General features: G+C 40.5%; 4 protein-coding genes across 6 annotated transcripts in view; 2 read left to right on the forward strand and 2 right to left on the reverse strand.

The window, feature by feature from the left end:
* Positions 1-2444, reverse strand: part of acsl2 (acyl-CoA synthetase long chain family member 2) — a 25567-nt gene extending 23123 nt beyond the window's left edge. For both annotated transcript variants that reach the window (XR_800421.1, XM_010793257.1), the window contains exon 1: positions 2352-2444. The gene's annotated coding sequence lies outside the window, so the exon portion shown is untranslated. The remainder of the gene's footprint in view (positions 1-2351) is intronic.
* A 777-nt stretch (positions 2445-3221) lies between these two features.
* prkg1l (protein kinase cGMP-dependent 1, like) lies at positions 3222-11808 on the reverse strand. The gene is made up of 20 exons (XM_010793256.1): positions 11562-11808; positions 10549-10741; positions 10339-10462; positions 10025-10191; positions 9326-9439; positions 7519-7624; positions 7241-7304; positions 6867-6944; positions 6581-6675; positions 5695-5760; positions 5509-5586; positions 5314-5410; positions 5072-5211; positions 4893-4982; positions 4614-4755; positions 4359-4522; positions 4141-4263; positions 3810-3872; positions 3653-3719; positions 3222-3567 (listed from the first exon to the last, which is right to left on the reverse strand). The coding sequence occupies exons 2-20, from the start codon at positions 10736-10738 to the stop codon at positions 3484-3486; spliced, it is 2052 nt and encodes a 683-aa protein (XP_010791558.1). The 5' UTR covers positions 10739-10741; positions 11562-11808; the 3' UTR covers positions 3222-3483.
* A 908-nt stretch (positions 11809-12716) lies between these two features.
* Positions 12717-17996, forward strand: ubl4a (ubiquitin like 4A). The gene is made up of 4 exons (XM_010793259.1): positions 12717-12923; positions 14604-14709; positions 14853-15064; positions 17373-17996. The coding sequence occupies exons 1-4, from the start codon at positions 12876-12878 to the stop codon at positions 17478-17480; spliced, it is 474 nt and encodes a 157-aa protein (XP_010791561.1). The 5' UTR covers positions 12717-12875; the 3' UTR covers positions 17481-17996.
* A 249-nt stretch (positions 17997-18245) lies between these two features.
* On the forward strand, positions 18246-26717 carry LOC104964463 (dynamin-1-like protein). 2 transcript variants are annotated; one of them, XM_010793260.1, is made up of 18 exons: positions 18246-18395; positions 19448-19576; positions 20126-20267; positions 20566-20604; positions 20797-20843; positions 21324-21395; positions 21491-21577; positions 21729-21891; positions 22364-22484; positions 22649-22987; positions 23400-23520; positions 23686-23841; positions 23957-24046; positions 24143-24241; positions 24426-24542; positions 24636-24745; positions 24847-25006; positions 25146-26717. In XM_010793260.1, the coding sequence occupies exons 2-18, from the start codon at positions 19475-19477 to the stop codon at positions 25200-25202; spliced, it is 2022 nt and encodes a 673-aa protein (XP_010791562.1). In that variant the 5' UTR covers positions 18246-18395; positions 19448-19474; the 3' UTR covers positions 25203-26717. The 2 variants fall into 2 exon arrangements, with proteins under 2 accessions (XP_010791562.1, XP_010791563.1); XM_010793261.1 differs by lacking the exon at positions 20566-20604.
* Positions 26718-26789: the final 72 nt, after the last annotated feature.

The following is a 26789-nucleotide window of genomic DNA, read 5'->3' on the forward strand; positions in this document are numbered from 1 at the left end:
ATCATTCGCAAATACTCCCACAGATGAGTATTTATAGGGAACATTAGTTAAAATGAGATCAGTTAGGGAGGACTTATTTGGGGACTTAATGTTAGGGCGAGTCGGACTGTCAACAATCTGAGTAACATTTAAAGAGATACAAAGGTCTTTAAAATCCTCTGACACTGTAGTTAACCAGTCCCAGTTAAAATCTCCAAGTAGCACTATTTCCTTGTAGTCTAGTTGCGATAAAAGATTTGCTAGCGAAGACAAGGAGTCCTTGCCAGCTGAGGGGGGTCTGTAACAGCCCACCACCATGACCTGTTGCCCCTTTGCCACTTCTATATTTAAGGCTAAAAATTCGAATTGCTTACTGATAGATTTGGAAACTAATGTGGTTACACTGAACTTATTCTTAACATAAATAGCAACGCCACCACCTTTATTAGGCCGGTCGGAACGATACACATTATAACCACTTAAGGAAATGTCAGAGGCCGAATAGATTTATTTAGTCATGTTTCTGATAAAACAATGACGTCAGCGTCAGTCGAGCTAGCCCAGATGCGGACAAAATCTAGTTTACCTAACAGACTGCGCACATTCAAGTGGATGAAACCCAACCCAGACCTAGCTTTAAAATCAGCAGGAGTAGCGATCTGACTACTACTACTGGGCGGACCAGGGTTAGGTTGTACATTTCCTGACAGTAATAACAACAAAAAAAACAGGCATCTTTTCCTCTTAAGCGACACACATACATTGTCATCTACTTTAGAAACACTGTTAAATAAAGAGGGAAAGTATTCAAGCAGAGTTGGATTTAAGTCCCTTTTTACAAATACAAAACAAACAGACATTTGAAAAGGTCCCTGTATTATTGGGCTGTGCACAGTGGCCCACAGAGCTTCTGCAGTGACGAGGGCGATGCTAGGGAATGCTTCCCCCTGACCCAGAAAACTACAGGAGGTGACATAAAAGGGGGGTTATGGGAGAGAAAGAGGGGACAGCATTTTGCTACCCCACCACAGCAATGAACTTGCCATGTGCCATGTGAAGTAAATGGTCCGATGGGAGGGGAGGAGAGGAGAGGGGGGGGGGACACGTGAGGCTGGGGGAGACCAGCAAAAGAGAAAGAATGAAATGCACGTGTTTTCCGGCTGAAATGAAGCATGAAGAACAAAGACACACACACACTTTCATAATGGAGGAGCATCCCGCACGTACAGAACACCTTCACTTTCTAAAAGATGCTGATGAGGCTCCCATGGTCTCAGATTCACTTGAAACCAATCAGATCTCTCAGATTCACTTGAAACCAATCAGATCTCTCAGACAAAGCTACATTTGTGCATTTTTCCCCCTACAGACTGAAGTCTCATGTAACCAAGCAGCCGAGGTCCAGACACCACTAAGGAGGGGTCTTCTTCCACGTTCAGCCTCCTTGCTGGCTCCGCACCCCAAAGTCACTTATGGAACAGAGAGTGTGTTTGTCCATTCACTCCAGACACACTAACCTCAGCTACCATACTGTACACACTATATCTGTCACACTGAAGAGAGGATGACAGGAAGCTGGCATCTGATCATGGGGACAACTGAAAACATGTTGCGTGCTGCAGGATATGTAAATGCAGGGGAAGAAAGACACAATACTCGTGAAAAACACAAACAAAAAGGTGTTCCTTAAGCAAATTGAGGGACTAAGGTATGCAGTGAAGATTGTAAAACCCTCAGACAAATGTGGGATAGTGGATACATTGATCCGACATATGAGTTTGATTTGAAGAAGTATGTTAGAAAACAATCCAGGCCTGACATTCTTCCAAACTATAGTCATCGCTTAGCTTGGATCAGGGACAAAATACCAAAGCATTATGCAGGCACATAAAGTGACAGTTAGCCCCGCAACAAGTGGACAACAAGTGTGTTACAGATTTTTAAAGAAGCACACTGCACTATGAAGTAATGCAATAATACAAATATTGGAGTAAGGAAAAAGCACCATATCGTGAAAAGTTAAAACTTCCATTTGAGACCAAAAGTCTCATAGAGGATGCATCATCGTTAAGAATAACTTCATCCCATGTGATTTTATTGCATCACCACCATTATGAAATGTCGCTGTATTTTTCCACTGGATTATTAAAAGGCACATTTCTATAAACGCCATGCAACAGGTTGATTTTCTGCACAGAGCTGCGGACTGCAGACTCTCAGCTCGGCAGTCTGGGCTCTCAGCGGGCTGCAGACAAACTTTTCTTATTTTTAGATCGGAATATGAGACTTCTCAGTTTAGCTATGTATCTGTATCGAGCTGAAAACTACTGCAAAACAACCTAATAAACAACGAAAGACCAAATGAAACGTACCTCGGTAACTCTGAATGCAGGCCTCCAATTGTTCCTTTGATTGTTTGCTACCACTTCAACTTCTGATACATCGAAAAGTGCTCACATGGCAAGTTGGAGACAACATGTCGCTGTTTTCGGTCAGAGCCTTCAAAATAAAACCTCGATTGATGGAAGCAGTGTGCGGATGCTCGTTAAATTCGATCAATTAGGCTTAAAACGTACATCCAGGCATATCATTAGACTATTGGTACTGTTTTATTCAATAACTAGCCCATCTCAGAGGTAATATGTCTTCATTATTGGCAAAATGGAAGGAAATGTGATTAATGTGTAATGATAATACTTTTTTTACATTAAATAAAAGGGGGATTAAGCCGCAAATAGAAAAATGTCTTTCTATTGTTTTTCACTTTTAGCATTGATTTTTTTAATTATTTGCCAATTACTTTCAAGATAGATAACCCATTTTGGCTGTAAATCAACCAATTATACCTGTAAATGAAGTACCCTTAAACTACATTATGAATTAAATAACCTTGTCACCCTCATTGGCATTGCAAACCCAAACCCTATTCTATCTAATCTAAATATGTCAGTATTGTCACGTTGCAATTTTATTCAATTAAGTATGCTTTATTCTGAAATTAAACCACTCAACTTCCTGTATTGATTTTCCTACCGTTATGTGGCTTGACGCTTTTAATGCAAGAAGGGGCCAAGTCTGACGTCACTTTTTTAATTATATTCAGGCATTTGGGGAGAGATCTTAAATAGTGACAGATGTACTGGGCAATCCCAAAGAAAGTGAAACTCATAGTGCTGTGAATTATGTCCCGTAATGTTCCACAACAGATTTAAGAATAAAAGAAAAGACACTGAGCTACAGACTATATCTTTATTGACATACATTCAACAGTAGTGACAACACTGATGTCCTATGTTTATAAATCTATAAGGAGTGTACATCACAAACAGTCTTAGCTCAACACAGTAGGCAGTGTGGTTCATTTATCAAACAATATCTGCAGAAACTGATACTGTGGAAAATGTGTTTTTTTTGTCGGAAAATATAATCAATTATTGATAGCAGTAAGACTGAGGGCAGTGAGTGAGGAATAGACTTGAAAGTGATGGAATATTGTGAGACGGATCAGAAATCATCCCAGTTTGTGCACAGCTCAGATCCCTCAGTGTAATGACTGCACGATGCACTGATGTCCACAGGATCCTTCATCTGAAAGACAGTTCAACAATAAATAAAGAGCTATATTTAATAGGGTTCAAATAGCAGAAACAAAGCCGAACCAAACACGTCTTACTTTGGGAATAGCTGGAGGGCTTAGCGTGCCTTTACAGAGTCCGTCCCAGTTGAATCCTTCAAACCATCTGATTGAAAAAGGAGAATCACATGCTTTTAATCCATGTTTTCAAGTGCAGTCATCTGTGTCCTTCAGGGCAATAAAGCGGCCGTCTTACTTGTGCTTCTGAATGTCCTTGGCCCCGTTTCTCTGGCTGCCCAGTCTCTCCGAGGGATTGCTCCTTGGTGATGGAAACAAAACAAGAACACACATAAATAAACTATGATTTAATAATCAGATTCACTGCTTCAAGGGGTGTTGTTGCGCATCACATCTGCATGAATTCTTATTTTCTCCTCTCGGGTTGTGTTTGGGCTTTAAGAAGTGAATATAATGTATAACATAGTTTAAGGGTGTCTAAAAGTGGTGTTGGTGTTTGTCTGAAAAAGCACCATGAAATAGCTTTCACATTGAAACTCATGGTGTCTAGTGGGTCATTTTCACACCACCTGCACAGTTTCTTGATGAGACTTGAGGCACTTTTGCTGATGGTTTTAGGGAAGTCGATCTGATCGATGCCTCGAATGGTTGCAGTGAGAATATTTAGCGGGTCAGTTTCGCTGAACGGGAGCCTGGAGAGAAAAACATGAGCCTGTCTCTGTCACTTTGTGAAGATTGAACTTGAGATTGCGAAAAAAGTAGGGCTGCATTAAACTGTCAAACCTACCAACCACTCAGAAGTTCAAACACTAAAACGCCAAGAGACCAGAAGTCTGCAGAAGTATTATGGCCTTTGTTCAAGATGATTTCAGGTGCCATGTAGCCCGGCGTGCCGCAGAACGTCCAGGTTTTCTTACCCACCTCTACCTTCTTCAGACATCTGGATCCAATCTAGAAAACATGGATATAAGTTGTTAAAACCTACAAAAACTAAAATGTCATATTCACAACCTGAACTTAAGTTTGTAACCAATTGTAGTACCAGTTTGGCGTAACCATGCTCATCCAGAACAACATTTTCTGGCTTGATGTCTCTATAAACGACACCTCGACAGTGAAGAAAGGTCAAGGCTTCAACAACACAAGCCGTGTAAAACCTGGCGCTGCAATCGTCCAAACATCCTCTGAAACAGAATGTGCACAAAATCAATGTGTGATTTAGTCAGATGTAATACATCAAACTGCATAGTGATGAAAGCATTATGGTATCTATAAATATGTATCAGTATGTTGACATCTTCTTTAATACAGAAATCCTTACTTATCTTTAAGTGGGTTGCATAAATCCCCACCAAGACAAGCTTCTGTCAGGATGTACAGGCACTCTGTGTCTCTGAAGGTTTTATGAAGCCTTGATCAACACACATATAGAAACATTTTAAAGATCATTTACATGTAAACCCCAACAATCCCTATAGATACCTGCTGAAGGACACACACCTGGCTATGAATGGACAATGAGCCTCCAATAGGATGCGCCCTTCTCTCAGAATGTGCTCTCGTTGGCCATTGTTGAGGATCAGCTTCTTTTTAAGGACCCTCATGGCATAAAGACACTTGGTGTTGCTCTTTATTTGCACCTGACAGGGATGGAGATCAATAGATTACATTATAGAAACATGGGATCAGGAGGAGGCAGCTGCATAGGGGCATCTGTGTCACTTTGTGAGATCTATCCTTACCAGGTCTACGTGACCAAACTCCCCAACGGCTAGGGGACAGACAATCTGGAAATCACTTAAAGTGGAAGATGAGACGAGATCAGGGCCCTTGTCTGACCTGTTCACAAGCAGAACACGGGTAAGCTTATACTTTGTGTTTTCTAAGTGCAGCTTACATGTTTTTGTTGTGTAAAATAGTGTTTTTAAGCTCCTTACTCTATTTTGGATTGATGGCTTTGCTTCACCTCATGACTGCAGTCAAATACCAACCCACCGAGGCTGTCTTTGAAGGTCCTGAAACACATGAATATACTTCAAATATATGGATAAGCATATCAAAGTATGACTAAGTATCGATTGGCAAACGATTTAGTTACTAGTTGACAGAAAATATTCACTTACTCCCTGTCTATGACCAAGCACGTAACTTCACCTGCAGCAACCACATCCACAGTGCGAACATCCTCTCTGAGAAGAAGACATTTTGTCATTACTGCACAAAAAATAACTTTGTCTTTGTCGCACAAATACCCATGGGCGGTTCTAGGGGGGGGGGGGNNGGGGGGCAACAGGGGCTCCTTTAACACGGAGCTTGAACCCCCCTAAACATCTATGATAAAACCATTTGTGAAAGTGTTTCAGCAAAGACTGTGCTGTAACCTTGGCCAAAGTTAACAAGGATGTTTTGTTATTCAATAATGTGATTTCATTTAAACTAATTCTGTTTCTCAAACATATATCAAGGAGTTAAATTAAAATAAAATAAAAACAAAGTTTGGCAACAGAAATACTTTTTTTTCTTCGAAGACTGTGACTTCGGCCAAGTCACTTCAAATAAGTCACTAAACTAAAACACAATTTGTGTTACTTAAACATTCACCAATAATGGTAATGTATGTTTTTTCAGTGCACTATGACTCTATACTAAACGAAAACAGTTTGAATATTGAACACTGTCTTTGTCTCCTTTTACTTGTATATAGACTCTTATTGCACTATTTCACTTTTTTTTACTATTTTTTTTTGTATTTACTATTTACTTGCACTATTTTGTTTCTATTTTTCAGTTGTATTGTGTTGCACTGTTGGAGGAGCCTGTGACCTAAGGTGTTCATCATCATAACTACACTGTAACTATGTTCGTATGACCAATAAAAGCCTTGAACCTTGAACTTTGTCCCCAAATAAATGCGCCCCTCTCATTGAATAATTGGTCTAAAACAGCCACTGCAAATACCATCTTACACCTTATGCACATTTTCCTGAAAGTGCATTTCTTCCTCCTTACCCCCACAGAGCTTTCTCTCCAAACCACTCTCTCTCAGACAGTTTAGAAAGGACAATCTGCTCTTCATGGCCGGCCTTCTTCTCCGTCACATTTACCTGGAAAGCACAAAATAGGGAGGTAATGAAATAGAAGTCTTGCTTGGGTGCAATGAAAAGCACCAAAGTCAATTATCACAGTGTAATGCAATTTCTAAAGCAGCTCTGACATTTTGTCCTCCACAATCTAAACCGTTTTCTCTAAAAGCTTGGTCTTATCCGTGCAGCAGGCAGAGAGCATCAAACTATACCTGGCCTTTGGTAAGGATATAAAAGGTGTCTCCTGTGGCCCCTTGTCGAATGATGTAATCCCCTTCATTGTAGTGTGTCTAGGGATCATAAATCACAGAGGAGCAAAGTGTAGAAAATAATCTAAAAACAGCACGAAAAGACAGAGAATCTACTTTGTTACAGATGTAAAGATGAAGCCCCATAACAAAGGAGGGCCTGTTCTGATTCTGCCCCAGCACTGGCTTGTTACTGTAACTGATACAAAACAAATAAGGCTGAAGCAAAGGAGTCTGTAAACAATCATGTTTACACACGTTGCATCTGTGTGTACACATAATATATCATCTGATTTCTATTTGAGGAATGAGTGATTGCTTTAGGTTTTAATCTGTACCTCCTCCATCAAATCAGACATTTTCATGATGACGTCCTCCGGCAAAGACTGCAGGAAGGGAATGCTGCAGAAACACGAGCACAATGACAGGTTTGAAAGGAGTTTTTCTACAGAGAGACATGTCATAAAAATGTTAATATTTCAGTCAGCGTCAAAGGCCTGAATACAGCCTTGTGGCGACAGACAACCCATTGATCCTGGTAATACAGACGCTGGAATACAAAGCAGCTTTCCAGGCCGGCTCCCTGTCAAATGAAGTGTATCGGTTCAATGTTTACCTGCTAAGCAGCTCCATCGAATGAGAAAGGCTGTTGAGACCGCTCTGCATAAGTATAGTCTGGTAGCTTTTGCGATCGATAACCCACAGCTTACAGTCCGTCTGCGCTGTAGGTCAGAAGACAGAAAAAGTGATGCAGGTTGTCAAGGAAAATCAAATAGTATTGAAACAGCTCTGTAAAACACGAGTAAGTGGATTGAATGCAGGATCAGCTACATCCTTAAGAGCAGGCTCAGTGCTCAGTTTCTTACAGACACTTTTCAAATAAATCTAATCTAATTTCCTCATTTTGTATGACTCTTTCTTTTTAATAGATATTAAAAGAGGGGCTTGTGAATTAATGATGACCCTTATTGATGAATTCACTGAAGCTTCCTGCAAACAGAAGTAGACGTCCTTAGACGGCCTAATGAGATCTGATACTGTGGTGCAGAACGGATGTCTCAATTCCCTCCATATGGAAATACTAAATCAGTTTAATATACTGCACTATGTGACATGCAATTCAAATAGTATGATAAATAATAACAAATATTGCATTTCATGAGCTAATATATATACTGCTTTGCCCGGAATTGTATAATAATGTAAGTTATACAGAAAAACGTACAGCCATGTGCATTTTTAATCATTCTCTTAAATACATTAGCCATCAGGTATAATTAAGTCATGGCTAAGCATTTACTATTGTTTTTTAACACTGACAGAAGGACTTATCATTCATATTTACTTTCGAGTAAACTAAGGATTTTAAGGGCTTTTGCAATCCATTGTGTGTTTCTATTTGTACGAGTTGTTTCCAGAACTCCACTGACTGCGATGCAGATGCTGAGGGTGTTTTTATATACCGAAGCAACAGAGACAAACTAAAGTAAGATAAACATTGCTCTCAAAGGAAGATTTTCTGACGTTTTCTGCAGCAAATCATTTTTACACCTTGAACTTTCCAGCCTGTAAGAAAAAAAAGCCCCGTATTCTCCTGCACCTTTATCACTCACAATGAATGAGACCACGAGAAAAAGCCTTATTGATGGTTTCAGGTGGCAACAATGGAGAGGAAAAAGTAATTTCAGGAGAGGATGGAGATAAATACAGTGAACAGATCTGAGGGCCGGCCTGAAAGAAATGTACATGGAACAAAGGACAACACACCGCCGGCATGAGAAAAAAGTATATAACAGTTAATAGGAATTGGTTGAGAAAGCAGGAGAAAAGGGGAATGAGGTGCTTAGGGACCAAACAAGGCAAATTAATGGAATTTTTCAATTTAAACCGTTCCTGACCATCTTCACAGACTATTTATTTGAAAAGTTTTCCCTCAAGACTCCGTGATCAGACGCTAGAAGGAAATGACAACACACTTTCTAAAGAATATCACACATTCTCACATCAGAAATGTATATATAGGCTGTGATCCAACCACGAGCAAAGTGAATCGAATGTGCTATTTGGCAATGTTTGTGAAAATGTTTGTGAAAATTCAGTTAAGGCATTTGGGACGTAGCAGTCAGACAGCTCTGTGGCATGCAGTAAAGCAGAAAAGGTTTTAAACTCCTCACGTCTCTGAGAAAACTGCTTGAAGCTTTGGTGTTGTCTAAGATATCAAAGAGTCTTTGATTCTAGATTCAAAGGGCGTCTGTAAGAGACCACTGACTGAGATACGCCTGCCTGTGACATTCTCAAAAACAAGAATTATTCATATCCTCACCAAGTCAAATCTAATTAAAGTAAAAGTCCACCAGTGGTACGGTGCAACACAACTCCAGCGATGTCTGCATGCAAATATAAAACCAAGAACACAGTTATACCTGAGACAGAGTAGGTGTGTGTGCAGTTGTAGAGAAGACTCAGCTCTCCAAACATGTCTTCTGGCTCAATCGTGAGAAGCTTCAATCCGTCTTTTGTCACATCCAGGCGCCCTTCTGTTCAGAAACACACAGAAAGATGCAACACATGGAGCTGTTGTTGTGCATGTGTTTTTCTGTCAGGAAATGTATCGAGACTGTTGAAAACCCTCAGCTGTCTGAACAAACTACTGATTTGCAATCATCCCTGAGCGAATCAAGGCCACTACCTCTCTTTTTTAGGATGACAAGCTAATAATAGCAAGCAGCCACTCTCCATTAGCTGATACATTACAAATGCAGGCAGATTTCTGAGGACAATCAGGCGCTGATGAACTCTGAGCAGAACCTCTTTTCTCCTGTCTATTACCTCAAGTTGACATTTCAACACAAAGCACTTCAATTTGGGTCCCTTGTTATCCCAAGTGGCTCCCCTTGTCTTGCTCAAACGTGCAATTCTCCCATCGCTGTCCTTGAGTGCAGTGTCATATTACCGTATAAAAAAATTGTGAGGCAGCAGTAAGAAGAACAATTATATACAAAGATAAAATGAAACCAATCATCTCATATGGCTGTTCTTAAGCACCTGTCATCTCAAGGAAATGTTAATAAATATTCTCAAGGACGATTAATGCTAGCAATTGTAAGAAGGACATGACTTACCTTCTAAAACATAAGCCTGTGCCCCCCAGGCCCCCTCCTGAACAACGTAGCAGCCCTGATTGATGGTGGAGGGACACATACAGGCTGTGATGGCTCTGACTTCTCCTTCGTCAAGGTTTTTCAACAAGGCGTTCTTTGAAAACGCTGCCTGAATCAGCCTCTGAGACCTGAGTGCACATAACAGTGATGTAACATAGTCACTTAACGCCTTGAATGCAGTATTGTTTGAAAATAACAAATATATTCATTGATTCTGAGTCATGCACAGAGCAGTAGGTGAGCCTTGAACTTTCCAGAGAAGTGTGTGCTCTTACTCTTTGCTTTTATCACAGATTCTTTGTGAAACCATGGCGAGAGTCACTGGGTCCAGACTGAAGGGTTCAGAAATGACTGTTTTCCTATTGGCTCTCTGCGAGTCCTCACCATGAACTGAGCAAGCTATAGTAGAGGGGAAAAAAACAGAAAGTCAGGTTTTAGGCTTGTGGTACCTGTTGATGCTTGCAAACATTGAATAAAAAATGTACCTGCACTGGCTGCAGAGGACCCTGGGAGGGAGACGGATGCTCGGTACCGATCCAGTTCTTCCTGCAGTCTCCGGATGAGTTCATCCTTTGTATCCAACTCCAACTCTAACTCATCTATGAGTGTGTCCCTCTGGCGAAGCTCCTCAATCTTTAGTTGCAGGGCAAACTGGAGGTCCCGAAGTGTACCCATTACCTGCAAAGTTGAATACATATATAGATATATAGGGTCATACAACCCATGATGTTCAATTTCTGAAACATTTTGAGTTCGATTTTTTGCAGCTACAATGTCATTTAACTCAAAGTTAGTAATGGATTAATTGGAATATAACACATTGGAGACGTTGTATTATGCTTCCAATACACATCTACAAAAGATGGACATAAATATGATAGATAGATAGGTAGGTAGGTAGGTAGTTAGTTAGGTAAATAGGTAGGTAGGTAGATATATTTTCAGCAATGCTTTACAACAGGTTGAATAGAACAAAACATACTCAAGAATATTCCAATGACACAGTTTCCTCTGCAATGAAAATAAGACTATAAATCTGTCTTTGCTTATGGGCTTGCAGGACTTTGTGCAGCACTTAAACTAATTTCCAGGGTCAACGGCTACATGCACAAATTGATTCATAGACAGGCTACAATATGTTTATGCAATCCCTGTATTTGTCATATGTTTATCTTTTTCACCATTACAAAAAATACTGTATGAATTCAAGGACAAGAGTATACAAACGCTTGACAAAGAAAAGTAGCTTTGGTAGCTGAACGAGATTCAAGGGAACCGTTCAGATTGAGACAAGGTCATTGTAGACTCTGTATTAAGTCACACACACTTTGTGTCTAAGCAGGAATCATACATGTTGTTTTTTATGTTAAAAGCGCAAGCTGGTAACATTTGACAACAGCGTTTTCGTTTCTCAAATATTGATTGTAAACAAACATGCATGTTCTGGATAAAATATAAATCAAAATTATCACCGCGCACACACACAAAGCTCACTTACCAGATGCAGCCTTTCCGGGGCTGAGGGAGTCTTCCTCACTTGTCCTGAATGTGTGTGTCTGCAGCCGTCAGTCCATGCGACAGGTGCCGATCTGTCTGCAGCAGCAAAGCTGAGAGATGCTCCTCTGCACTGGTCTGTAGGCTGGGCTCAGACAGCAGGAATCACATGACCAAGACAGTGGAGATCATCCGGGAGGCTGGAATAAGAAATGCATGGACTGAAACCCAATTGGGTCAGAGGGTCTTTGGGGTATTTCCAAAACTCCGGGGATTGGTGGGTCTCCGGAAAACTGTGCGGTGAGCATGAAGCATTTCATTCCCCAGATACTTGGCTGAAGTGAAATAGTTGAATTGAAGTCTGTGTGCACTGATTAGTGGTTGTTTTATCTCCATCTTCACCTGCAAAGTGGCATACATATCCTGACAGAGGCAGTATATAATAATAATGCATAAATGGTGGCAGAACAATTGTTGTGTCTCAGTTGGACTGATGCAAACCTCTTAAAAATAGTTATGATGATTACCAATAGTAACCTGGAATAAGGTATAGGTATAGGTGAGGTTTATTGCCTAGTGTTTTCATTGCATGTCCATTTGCATGTCTTTTTGGAGCATTCAATAAACAAAGGGGAAAAAACAACAAAATATATAGAATACAAGTATTAAAATAAAATTATAAGGACATACTATAAAAAAGCGTCATAACAAATATGTTCGCTTTGTCCGTTAGGTGTGCAAGATAGGTGTTGAAAAGTTTGTAAAAAAAAGTTCATAGTAAAGATATATAATTGATGTGCAGTGTGAAACAGCACAAAACCACGCGTCGCGCACCAACGCATAATGATAATTTGGAGTCAAATAAAGACACCAGCCCAATAGCTACAAGAACCAAGCAAAGATATTTTATATTCAAAACGTTTAGTAATTAGTAATTAAAAAATGAATTCATTATATTGACAATTAACAAGTAGGTTCATAACTAAGATAGATATTCAGAATACATGATTTGATCTGTGTTTTAAGAACATTTCCCTCGTCTTCCCTATTCATATTTAATTATAGTCTAATTATCTTGAGAAGAAAAGATAATCATAAATCATAATGTTTTTTGGGTGACTAATCCTGAGCCGTCATACCTCCTCCCGTCAGGAGGTGGCGGTGGTTTCTCCAGAGAGCAGCGTCAGAAGAAGATGGGCCGTTAACAAGAGAGGAAACCGTTTGGCTATCTTGAGTTGGCAAAGTAACCTGACTTTAACATATTGAATTGCCTACATTTTAAACGTGCTGTTGTGTTTGGTTCAGGGTAACATCGAAAATGATCCTTACCGTGAAACCGCTTCAGGGAAAAGAATGCAGTGTTCAGGTGAGTGAAGAACCGTTGAGCTAGCTCTGTGCTAACTGTTAACTACCTACTGATAGCTTCATTAGCAACATTAGCTAGCCTTTATATGCATGCTAACGTTAGCCGACAAAAAGGTGGTCCCTTCTGAGTGAAGCAACCATCCACATGATGTTTTTCTTAAGATATAACATAAGGCTATCCATTTCTAATGAGTGTTTTTTTTTTTTTTAAACTGTCGCACTTTCCATCCTTGCTCAGTTATGAATCCACGTAGATGTTACTCTAGCTAGCTAGCTTTTTAGCAATATCTTTAGAAAAGACATGACAACGAAAACTGTAACTACACCAGTTTCTCTTCTCTCTTTTTTAGCTTTTTATTTGTATTTTCAAGGTTATAAACACATTGGTTGAGTGTGATCTCTATAAGTCCGTATTTGGTTTGTCTGGAGTAGGTAAGGGAAGTCACTACTAAGCAAATACTTATAGCATTATCGTAAGACAATGGTTATAATTAGCGCATTAGTATGAGTTGAGATGATAAGATTTACTTTTATTGATTCCAGTTTGGGAAATAAATTGGCACAGCAGCATGTAGACAAGTATCGAACATGAATTGAAAATGTAATAAATAGTAAATAAACTTAAACAGAAAATATATATGTATAAACACACAGAACAGTACATTATGTACTTATCAACAGTGAAAGATGTATAGTGTGTCTGTATTGAATATTAATATTCAGATTAACAAATAGAATTGAAGTCGGTGTACTACTGTATGATATGCCAGCCCACCATTTACAAACATTAATGAATAATTAACATTATAAGTTAACAACGTATACTGTTTGCATAATAAGTTAACTACAGTTTGGATTAGATTTAAATGCACAAGGTGCAGTTTTGAAACAATATATACGTAAAGGGTTATTGAAAGGGATATCTGGTTAAGCAAGTTAGTTAGATCAGCATTAACTAACTTGCATTATACTAGCGTTTAGTTACTTGTCTTACTCTCCAAAGTATGTGAGGTTATTTTTCCTGGCCCCAGTTTGTGCCTCTCGTGTTTTGAATTGATAAAGTTACTGTATTCAAACTGGGGCTATACTATCCCTTATGCAGTATATTATATAAACACCCAAACCTGCTCATTAAATTTGATCATAGGGTCCGCTGTGGTTTATAATATGATGCGTATGTTACTGTAATACTTTGTGTGTAGAACAATGTCCATGCCTAGTATACTGTAATCTAGAGCATGTGATTATCTATTCATCACATGGGGAAGTATTTCATAATAGCAGATGTAATGTTGTATTCAGCAGAAGAGAAGTGACTCTATGTTCTAGTATCTTAAACTGCGTAAGAGCTCAACATGCAATGTTTCTCCTGATTCATTTCTGAAAGTACAAAAGTACCCGCCCACTGTGTAACTTACCTGTTATCTGCTTTGTCTCAGTGCTTATGGGATACCACCACTATAGGCCAGTGACTGTTTATGTTCTATAGGGAATATTGTGGTAGAGAGACTGTTTACCAGAGGTAGATGCAACCTGAAGAATTTGTCACTTGTGCATGTGAATTCCTCTGATATTCGGATTGACTACACTCTTTTAAAATGTCAGTACGCTTCAGCTAAACAGAAGAACATAATGTTTGCCAAATGTAAAATAGTATGCCATCTTGTTGGTGTTCCTGCAGGTGACTGAAGATGAGAAGGTCTCCACCGTTAAGGAACTCGTGTCAGAACGTCTCAACATACCAGCGAACCAGCAGCGGTTGCTCTATAAAGGGAAAGCGCTCGCAGGTAGATTCGCCAACAGTCAAGTGTTTTATAATCTTTATATATCTATTATATTATTATATATATCTAATTTCTTCATTCACCGATCTATCTTGCACATAAATCAAACGTTTACTAATGAGTGTATAATATATTGCTTTCCTCAGATGAACACAGACTATGTGATTACTCCATTGGGCCAGAGGCTAAATTGAATCTGGTGATCCGTCCGGTGGGAGAGAGGACGGGTCCTTCAGGGATGTCTGCCGGCAGCAGCAGCAGCAGCTCGCAGGGCAGAGTGTGGCAGACCGTGTCCACTGTCCTGGCCAAGCACTTCAGTCCAGCAGATGCAGCAAAAGTCCATGAACAGCTTATTAAGGTATTGAAGAATCGGAATACCTTTTATTAGTCCCACAGAGGGGACATTTCCATTGTTACAGCAGTAAAGAGCCAAAGACAGCTTAATGTTACCGAAGCATTTATCAAAGTACTAAAGATAAAAAAGAAATTATAATAAAAAAAGATACACATTTTACAAAAAGACATGCCCTGTAACAGTTCTGAGGATTTCATTCAATAATAACTGTATAACAATTCAATTATTCTTAGATCAAATCACATTTAGCTAATCCACTCTGACGTTATTAACAGTCAATTGTTCACGTTTGTATTTGTTGCTAGCAGTGTAGGCAGCATCACATGCCTTAGCCCAGTTATATATCATTCATAAACAAATGAGAATGAGGTCATAAGAAAATAGAAATAAATGTTCTTGCACGTTGTTTTTTTGAATGTCATTCTATTTAGCCATCATAAAAGCTGCTTTTACATCTAGGGGCTGGATCCTCAAAAGTGTGAATACATTCTTAACAGCTCAAGTCTGCTTCAAATATGGCCAATAAATGCAGTTTTCCTTTTTCTCAAATATGAAAGACTCAACAATTAAGTCCTGTGAAGCCCTCTGTATCCACCAACCCATTGTGTTTGGGACAGGTGTTAATCAGAGCACAGTCACGCCCAGTGGCGGCGCCAGATATTTTCTTTTGGGGGTGCTGTGAGGTAGTGAGGTAGCTTGACAAGCTGATGGGTAGCTTGACGTTTCATAGAGGGTGCTCAAACATTTAGGGTTTCCCATTAATGTCCCTGGCGTTGCATTTTCTACTGCAACACTCCCCACGTGCACACACACACACACACACACACACACACACACACACACACACACACACACACACACACACACACACACACAGTGTACCTGCAACTGTTACAATGAAGGCTCGATAATCAGCTCACGGCATATAGGTGTAACCAGGGGTAAAGTGCTATTTTTTTTATAAGTGGGAAGTGGACCAAACATCCTCTAGGGGGGTCCAGGGGCAAGCTCCCCCAGGAAAATTCTTTTATAAATATTGAAGTTAAAAGCATCAATCTGGTGCACTTTGAGAGCAAAATGAAGAGATCTATGGATACATCTCTCAACAACCATATGAAACAGAACAGTAAACAGATTTACTTTTTCTTTATGGATATTTTACAAATCACTCCCCTTTCATACTGTATTCTTGTTTTACTGTCATATAGTATTTCATACCTGTTTTTCATTTATTCTCTTTTTTTATACCTATAATGATCATATGAAGGTGTGCCTCAGAAATACTTATTTACATAAATCGTGACCGAAACGTTTGAGACCCACTGAGATAATTTAGACTAAAGTTAACTATCTAAACACTGAGAGTCCTTTACTTCACCTGAGCTGAGGTTATCTGAGACTCTCAGTCTGACAGGAGAGAGTTGTCCCTCCACCTTGTTGTTGAAAAAGCTCCTTATATCCGTTAGCGTAGCTAGCACCAGATGCTAACCACAACGATCTCCGGTACCGGTGCTCGCTCGCTCTCTCGCGCACGCACGCACACAAAATGGCTCGTGCCACACACACACAGAGCAGAGCTTGAATGAAACACAGAGACCCAGAAGTAGGCTACTTGTACTGTAGCATATTATTTTCAAATCAATCCTTTTTCAAATTATGAATTTCACACATACGGTGCATTGGGGGTGCTTAGGTGTTGCTATGACTATCCTAACTCATATAATTATACATTATAAGTGCTCATCTTTCAAAGCTATATATCACCCAAACGATATCACTTTAATACATATTTTTCTTATAAGCACTGCAAGTACCTAATGTACTGTGTTAGATCTTTGTTTTCATTTTGATAAAAAAAATGTCTAATGTTTATTTATTTAAAAAATAAAATGGATACATTCAAACCTCACATCTCATTTATACCTAGTTGAAATGTTGCTCTTTCAGGGCAACTTGGATGATTTCATTTGGAAATCTTTGATCAACAAGTTATTCTTAATGCACTTTTGCTTTCTAAATGAAGGAGGTTCAAACCGGAGAATCCAGTTTCTAAATTAGGACATAACAAACGCATTCGTGTCACAGACTTGGATTGTGGGTTATCACAACTAATCTGTGTGGAGTGTACATAATCCTAAATTCTTCATTATTTTAGCTGCCAACATGTGAAATGAACTGGTTTGTCTTCAGGGCTGCACTACAACAATCCTCCCTATTTCATGCTACATTAAAAATAAAGTTACATGGTGGAAATAGATTCGGAGCAATCATTTTAAACTTGCTGTTTCACATTCTTTTCTTTTTGTTCTAGGACTATGAACGTTCACTTCGACAGCTGAGTATCGATGACATTGAGCGCTTGGCGGGAAGACTGCTTCACCCTGACGGAGACGGCATGGACACCTCATATATGGACTGAGAATGCTTAGCTGATAGTGGCTTTTTGTGATTGTCTTTTGAGAGGTGTGAGGCGTGGAAAATATGATATCAGTTTTCTAGCAGGGGCCCCAGCTGTGTGCCTAATCATTGGCTGAGTGAACACAGATAACACTTGACTGTTGATTATTTCAACAATAGGCCTTTTCGTGTCCATGACCAAAGGACTTGGATAAGAAACCTTGGCAACTTTTGTATTGTTTCCTGACACAGATGTTGCAGTAATGACACAAGACCTGATCACATAATGTTTGAGTACAAAGGAGTCCCTTTATGCTGTTAGTCTCACATGATCTCTGGCTGCTACAACATCCAGAGGACACTTACTTCAACTTGAGGGTATTTGTTCTTAATGTATGTGCTGGATGATGACTGAGTGATTTCTTTTAACAATCCATTAGAAGGTAATACACATGTTTTATTCCGTAACTTACTGATGTTTATTGTATGATTTGTAAATATCATGTTTATATATGCACATTAAACCACAGAAAAATAAGTATTTTCCTGTTTTTTTTGTGTTGATCTTGTTTGTGAAATATCCATATTAATACCACATAGGACGAGTTTTAGATCGGTTGTAGAATTAAAAACAAGAAGGTGTTAAATAAAACAAGAAAGGAATTAATAGAAACGTGGGCGGGACCAAAAACAGCTTCTTAACGGTCGACCAATCAGGTGCCTGCATCGCTGGTGAGTCATATTTATGACCAATCAGACTGCGGAAGAGAAATGCAGGTACCGCCTATGTGGTAAACTGACGGTTATTTATGTTGCTGCTTATTTTCGTCTAACCATTTGGATAAATAGCGATGTTTTTGACTATGTTGCCGTTTCCCTACGAATAATGAAGGACTAACATCTTGGATAAGCCGGGGATATTATTTGGTGGACATTGGTAAGGTCATAATGGAGCATCGGTGGTTATTGAGGCTAAGCTAACGTTAGCACAAAGCTAGTATATCTAATTCACTTCCTGCATAGCCGGTTAGCTTTAGCCCGCTCACATTGACTGACACAACCTCTGCTGTTATAACATCTGGAACCATGTATTTTAGACGTTAGACCAATGCATTTATGATTAATTGGCAGATGTTAATTAAAAATGTCTCCTCCATTGGGTCAGGATTCGGTACAATGTTTATCTGACTGATGCCTGGGCGCTACACCCCTCTCATCAGGACCACTTTACCCTTTGGCAAAGCAAGAGGGAATACCTATCCTTTCTTTTTAACAACACAGTGTTTTGTTTTTTTCTTGCTCAGACTATAATGCTGCTATCTACTGAGGTGGAAGGGTACTCTATCTTGTACTAGAAATACCAAAGTGTAGGAATACTATGTTACAATAAAAAGTCCTCCATTCAAAATACTTATAAAAATACAAAAGTATTGACATACAAATATACTTAAAGTACCCAAAGTAAAAGTACTCATTATGCAGATTGGCCAATTTCAGAATAACATTATTTTTATTATTATTTATATTGATGTGTTTATCATAGCTGGTAATGGTGGGATTAATTAGAATTTCTTAATTGACTACAGGGTAGCTTGTGCATTTTACTCCAGGTGTAACTAAATACTCAAGTGTTGATCATATTGTTTATCATTATTTATCATCTAAAAGGACTACAGAAATGAATTGGAGCAAAACTACAATATTTACCTCATAATTGTAGTGGAGTACAAATTAACATAAAAATGGAAATACTCAAGTAAACTACCTCAGAAGTGTACTTAAGCTTTGTACACATTCAACACAGTGTTCTCTTTTTGTTATTTTTGCTCCGACTATAAAGCAGCTAGCTTCATTCTCATTGGGCTTACGGGACAAGCATTTCCCTAAATGGCTGTAGAGTTGCGTTTCTGTGAGGTTTGCTGTCAGCTAAACTAATTTGCTCTTCTTTCTTTCTGTCTATTCGTGTGTATTCTCTTGTTATCAATTTAGTACGTTTGCAGTCAGTCTTTTGGAAGAATGGATACTCTTATTCCCACCATCAACCGGCTGCAGGAGGTGTTTCTCACAGTGGGGGCGGATGTCATACAGCTGCCTCAGATAGTCGTGGTTGGAAGTCAGGTCAGTAACAAAAAAACACACAATGATAAGCTTAATTCTAACCGTCATCATTATCTGTAAACCCTGCCTGGACTTTACACTTGTTACTGTGTCTGCCAGGATACATTTAAAGGTGGGGTAGGTAAGTTTGAGAAACCAGCTCGAGTGCGCTAGAATTAGAAAATACACAACCGGAAAAAATCTGCCACTTCCTTACAGAGCCCCTCCTCCAACACACACGAACGCGCACATGACCAATGAGGGCACGAGATAAGTTTGTGCACAGATGGAAGGCTGACAGGCAGGTAGGCCATCCAGTTATTTTAGCCGGGCCGGCTCAGATGATTGGTCGTGCTTTTTACAGCGGCTTCCACAGATGACATTTTTGTATGTATTTGTTGTCAAAGCACTTCAGATATTCATTGCTATCGGGATGTTAAGAGCATTCCATGGAATATAACAAAAAGTGTATCTCGAGCCGGTTTTCTCAAACGTACCTTCCCCACCTTTAACATCCTATATATTGTGAGTATAAACATGCTGAATTGTTTTATTCATTTGTCGTCACAGAGCAGTGGAAAGAGCTCTGTTTTGGAGAGCCTGGTTGGACGGGACTTCCTGCCTCGGGGATCAGGAATAGTCACAAGACGACCCCTCGTGTTGCAGCTTGTTAATGTGGCGCCTCTGCAGGAGAGACTGAAGACAGAGAATGGTACCTTCATATTTATACACAGTTTACATAAGAGGACAGCTGTTTTGGTTATCCCTGAAAACACATAATCAAGGGGTGTTACTAATTTAAGATAGTGAATATCAGCCTAGGAAGTAGCACAATGCTTGTTATATATGTGTGTAGGCATGCAGTCTGCTAGAAGTAGACTCTATGTGATTAGCACTTAGGCATGGCACTTTCACTAACTGCTTGAACTGCAAGCAATTCCTTGTGGAGCTTCTCTTTGCTAACATGCAATCTGTCTTCCTCTTTTTCTTCTTCACCACTGCTCCTTCAGGAAATGGGATAAAACAAAATGCCCAAATCAGCTATCCAGGTCTCTTTATTTATATTTGTTCTGCTTGGGCTCCTCTTTGTTTAACTTCCCCTCAACCGTTCTGTTCATTCTGATCTTTATCTGTGAAGCACGTCAAGTCCATTTTTGTAATATTTGAGATGACATTATTTATCCCCAAACAGTACATTGGTGCATGTTTGTGAAATCACTCACTGAAATATGTTTGTGCAGGTGTCAAAGCTGAAGAATGGGGCACTTTCCTGCACTGCAAGGGCCAGGTATATTTAACTGCATGATTAAAATTATGCATATTTTTCCCAAAGTTTTGGAAAAGTCATTGAAATGCAGAAAAAAGTTGAATAAAAAATAATTTATATTTGATCCAATCGCCAAAATAGTATTACTATAAAGATAATAAATACTGTATGGTTTAGTAATGAAACTTAAAATGGCTTTTAACTGACGAGGTGTTTTGCTGGTGAGAGATTTGAGTTGCTTTAGCGTGTAGGAGCTAGTAAGCGTACTATTTGATTTGTTTTAGATAGGCTCAACATGTTTCATATGCAGACCTTATTTTCCTGTTCCATGTTAAAATAAACCATTTCCAGTGGCACCGCTGAGAAAGAGTCATTGTTTTTGGTCATGGAAAATGAGGTTAAGGTCATTGAAAATCACTGGTGAAAAAGTAGACCCCGGTCTTTGTCCTGTGCTCCGTGCTGGGTTTAGTTAATGCGTCATTCTCACACCTTTTCTCACAGACCTTTACAGATTTTCAGGAAATTCGTCAGGAAATTGTCACCGAGACCGAACGCACTTCAGGGGACAACAAGGTGAGAGGAAAAGCATTACTTTTTAAATCAGCTGTGCCTTAAATGTTGCTTTTTACACTGCATTCATCATCTGTCTTTTCTCCCATATCCTGCAGGGAATCAGCCCTGAGCCCATATATCTGAAGATATTCTCCCCCAAAGTCCTCAATCTCACCCTGGTTGATTTACCTGGAATAACTAAGGTATACACTTTGCCCCTTTTTAATTATATTTCATGTGCGCAAACATAATAGCACTAGATCACGATAATATCGCAGACCAGCAGAGCATCTGTGCTGTGCTTACTGTAACACTGACTGCTCATTGTTGTTGTTGTTGTTGTTGTTGACTCAGGTTCCTGTTGGAGAACAGCCAGAGGATATTGAGGCACAAGTACAAGAGATGATCATGTCCTTCATCTCCAATCCAAACTGCCTCATCCTCGCAGTGTCCCCCGCCAACTCTGACTTGGCCACCTCTGACGCTCTGAAATTGGCGCGTGAGGTTGATCCAGATGGTAGGACATTTCGTTCACAGGCGCAGCTTCTCCTCAGATTTCATTTGAATATCCTTCCTCTCCATCCATGCTTTTTAAATAACATGCCTTAAGTAGAAATGCGTTTTGAATTATTAAATATGCGCAAAGAATGCTTAATGCTCCAGTCATTTCAGGCTTTTGGGACTGCCTGTCTTTACTGTTAAAAGCCTTCTGACTGTGTGTTGTCTTAAATTGCACTCTGAATAAGAGCTTGATGGATGATGAGGATCGGCTTGCAGTAATTGTCTGGGCGCTTCCAGATATGGCCGTAAAGTGCCTCTGTGAGTGTGTTCTAGTTAGGATCTGTGAATGTGTCTAAATGTTTCCCTGCTGTCCTCAGTCCACCCACCATGGACCTGTTTCCTTGTGTACTGTTTGCTTACTTTCTGTGTTCCTCAGTATAAAATACAATTCTGTAGAAATCAACTGATCTGTGTGTGTGTGTTTTTAGGTCGCCGAACGCTGCTGGTGGTCAGTAAGCTGGACTTAATGGATGCAGGGACTGACGCTCTGGAGGTCCTTCTTGGTCGGGTCATTCCAGTCAGACTCGGGATTATCGGGGTGGTTAACAGGTTTGCACTTTGCATAACAAATGTTTTCTTTTCTTTCACCTTGTAATGTTTTCGGCTTCAAGTCCCAAGTTGTTCGTGTCCCTATTTCCCTGTTGATCTGATTACTCTCCCTACTCTCCCTCTCCCTACTCTCCCTCTCCCTGGCTGATTGGTGCTCCCAATAGGAGCCAGCATGACATCAACACCCAGAAGAGCCTGGAGGACTGTCTGAGGGACGAGCAGGCCTTCCTGCAGCGCCACTACCCCTCCATCGCCTCCCGGGCCAGCTCGCGCTACCTGGCCAAGACCCTCAGCAGGCTGCTCATGCACCACATCCGAGACTGCCTGCCAGACCTGAAAACCAGAGTGACCGTGCTCAGCTCCCAGTACCAGGCCCGGCTCAACAGCTACGGCCAACCAGTAGAAGACCAGAGCGCCACTCTGCTTCAGATCGTCACCAAATTCGCCAGCGATTACTGCCACACCATCGAGGGGACGGCCCGATACATCCAGACCTCAGAGCTGTGAGTCAGATCTCTCCACTGTAGCATCTTTATTGAATAACAAGTGTTTCTTTCTGATGATCGCAGCCTTTGCTTTCTTGACTTCTCTCTTAATATTTCTCAAGTTGTCATCTCATTTTCTACTGTTGATTCACGACTCAGCTTTTTATTCACATTGGTTCACAATTTAATCATGACGGCAATGGCCTTGGGCTGATGTTATTGCGAAGTTAAGTGGTATCAGCATCTTCTGCTGGCCCCCTCATCACTTACAGCTCTCTTTGCAAAGGGCGATTCATTAATGTAAATAAGTACGGGGGAAATGTTGACCTTTCTTTGCTTCACTGCATTTAATTTGGGCACGATTAACATTGTCGACACGCGGCGCTGAGCAATTGTGTTGGTGTCACAGCTGAGCCTCTCTCCTCTACAGCTGCGGGGGTGCTCGGATCTGTTACATATTCCATGAGACCTTTGGGCGCACTTTACAGTCCATCGACCCCCTGGGAGGACTGTCTGAGCTTGATATCCTCACTGCCATCCGCAACGCTACGGTGAGCTTCCTCTGACTCTGTGTAATTAGTCTGATCTGAATTCTAGTCAAGTGCCCTCGTTTGGAGGAAGTGCAGGTAAATAATCGTGTGTGTGTGTGTGTGTGTGTGTGTGTGTGTGTGTGTGTGTGTGTGTGTGTGTGTGTGTGTGTGTGTTTTGCCCTGCAGGGTCCGCGGCCAGCTCTTTTTGTGCCCGAGGTGTCTTTTGAGTTGCTGGCGAAGCGGCAAATTAAGCGCCTGGAGGAGCCCAGTATGCGCTGTGTGGAGCTGGTTCATGAAGAGCTGCAGAGGATCATCCAGCACTGCTCCTCCTATAGCACACAGGTTAGCCAGGAGATGCTAATATATGTTTAACATTTGAATGACTTTGTTCAATAAACTGACTTGGATTAGCATTAATTATGAAAGCACTAAGAGTATTTCTTTTTTTTTCTCCAAGGAGCTTCTGCGATTCCCCAAACTGCACGATTCCATTGTGGAAGTAGTGACTGGATTACTGAGGAAGCGCCTGCCGATTACTAATGAAATGGTAATCCACAGCTTCGCTTCAATATTTCATACTAATTAAAAAAACTAACAAGCCAAGTCCTATTATCCAGCTTCATTCTGCTTTTTCCCCCTTTAGGTACACAATTTAGTTTCCATAGAGCTCGCCTACATCAACACAAAACATCCCGACTTCACGGACGCAGCGCAGGTCTCTGCGTCTGTCAACAGTCAGCAGGTAGGTGTTTGGCCCTTACAGCAGGTACACTCGTTTGTCCTTTATTCTGCCAGGGCAAACAGCAGAAGTCCAGTTCTGTAACCATTATGTTTCACAGCCAAACATTGGAGTTCCTTTATAGTCTAATTCCAGACTCCAGAAATTGCTTTGACCCTTCTGACTTCCTCTGGTTTCTCGCTGTCAGGCGGAGGCCATTGATGGAGGGAAGCGCTGGAAGAACGAGAAGGTGACGGAAGAGAAAATCCCCGCTGCTGGTTTTGGCAGCTCCATGAAAGGCCAGGCCATTAACCTCCTCGACACGGTGAGTGGCGGGATTAGCAATAGGACAAAACACTTAGTGGTGAATACATTGCTCACTGTCAACACTTTCCCTTTGCCTCTGTCCCTCGGCCAGGCGGTGCCCGCATCCCGCAAGCTGAGCTCGAAGGAGCAGAGGGACTGCGAGGTTATCTCTCGCCTCATCCATTCCTACTTCCTAATCGTACGCAAAAGCATCCAGGACAGGTTGGACAGAACTCCAGAGCACTTCCCCATTTCCCTTTCTTCCTTCTCACTTAAGCTCAGTTGTCAGTGAGGCTGATTTTCCAAACGTTGTGTGTTCGCAGTGTGCCCAAGACAGTGATGCACTTCCTGGTGAACTTTGTGAAAGAGCATCTGCAGAGTGAGCTGGTGGGTCAGCTCTACAAACAGCCGCTGCTGCAGGATCTGCTCATTGAGTCTCAGGACACGGCCCAGCAGCGGACCGAGGTCGCTCACATGCTCGAGGTAAAACTGGCTGCTGGGTTTCTTCTCTGAAAAAGCCTCTCAGACTCAAGAACTGCAAGTCATTTGTCTTTCTCGTTGATCTACTAGTTTAAAGCCGGGGATTTAACCACCCTCTTTTTTTCTTCTTTCTTTTTCTCAGGCCCTCAAAAAAGCCAATACCATCATCTGTGAGATCCGGGAGACCCATCTGTTTTAACGAGAGGAAACGAACACTTCCCTTGTCACAGGACAGCTTTGAGAGTATGAGAGTGTATGTGAGTTTACAGCACTGAGAGAGTGTGTGTCAGAGTGTGTGTGTTTGTCAATGTGTGGCAGCACTGCTGTCTTCTCATGGACAAATGACCATAGCACATTCAGATCTACTTAATCCCATTAGCTGTCACTCTGACCAGCGCCACTGGGGCTGTCGCTTTTCACTGTGAACTGAAGCGGAGCCGATTGATCAAACACTCAGGCCCAAAGAAACAGCCGTGAAACAAAATCTTTTTTTTTAATTTTCTGAGAAAGTGTGTGTCGGGTTGAAAGGTTATTGCTGTAAGTGTACAATGTAGATGATATGTGGAGTATTGAAAATGTTCTCTAGGGTGTTTTTTTGGAAGGGTTATCAAACTATGTTAAACTTCTTCAATTCCACACTTTCCATAAAAACTGGGCTTCCTCCGAGCCCCTTTAGTGGTGCTAAAACTATGTTTGATTAGATCTGTTCCAACTTTAATCCCCTTTGTGGGAGCACTCGCCAGAGATGGAATTAAAATGGAAATCCAACTCAATCAAAGCTGACTGCAATGCCACACTGAACCCAAACCATGGTCATTTGCGGAAATGAAAGTATGAATGCAGATGGTTTTCCCAGCTCTATACTGCTGATCAATATCAGGTTTCTTTTTTCCTCAGCCAAAATGACATATCAGCCATACTGTTAACTGCTACTTGTTGAGTGTAGTCATGCATACATTACCCTCCTTTATAGGTTAGTAGGAGAAGAGTTGGACAGCCCTTTAATGTAAAGTGTATATATATATTCCATAGTATTTAGAAAATAAATTATCAAAAAGTATAAGAAAAGTCAGTTACATGGGTCTGGTACGCCATCTTTTGTTAGATTTTAGATCCAGATGGTAATGTCCTGTAGTTTCTCATTACATCCTGAAGCCATTTGTTCTGCTGTTAATGACACAGAGAGATTCAAAAGTTCCCAGTTGTTATCCCCGTCCACTAGTAAGGACACGATGTGCAGAAACCTCCTGCATGCAGATTCATTTTCGCCCGTGCCAATTATAGTTTCATTGTGTGATATATATTGCTCGACGTGTCACATTTTTCATCTGTTCCTTAAACTTAAGTTGTTGTTCAGGCAGATTCTTCACTCAAGTCCGACGGTGATTAATGTGAGTCTCGTCTAAAAGCCAAAACAAATACTTTTTCATAAAAATTATGAAGACCTGCTTTATTGGTGACAATCATACAATAACTTATATAACCAACATCCTGTCAGTGTGTGTCTCTGAAAGCCCTGTGTAGGTTTGCATGTGTGTGATCAGTGTGTGTGGGGACGTATGAATGGCTTAATTCTGTATATTTTGTATTATTTAAATGTATATTATTACGTGTCAACTGCCTATGAGTTCTTGCCTGCCAATATTTGTGGTAAATGTTTACTGAATAAGGTCTGCTGAGAATGAAGGAACTCATTAAACCCTGACAAAAGACACTGTGCAGAGTCTGTTTGGTGTTATGACGATATGCAGTTATAACAATAACGCATTGATCAGTTTTTATTATA

Source organism: Notothenia coriiceps, unplaced genomic scaffold (assembly GCF_000735185.1).
Source record: "Notothenia coriiceps isolate Sejong01 unplaced genomic scaffold, NC01 NC01_scaffold00037244, whole genome shotgun sequence".
Classification (NCBI taxonomy): domain Eukaryota; kingdom Metazoa; phylum Chordata; class Actinopteri; order Perciformes; family Nototheniidae; genus Notothenia; species Notothenia coriiceps.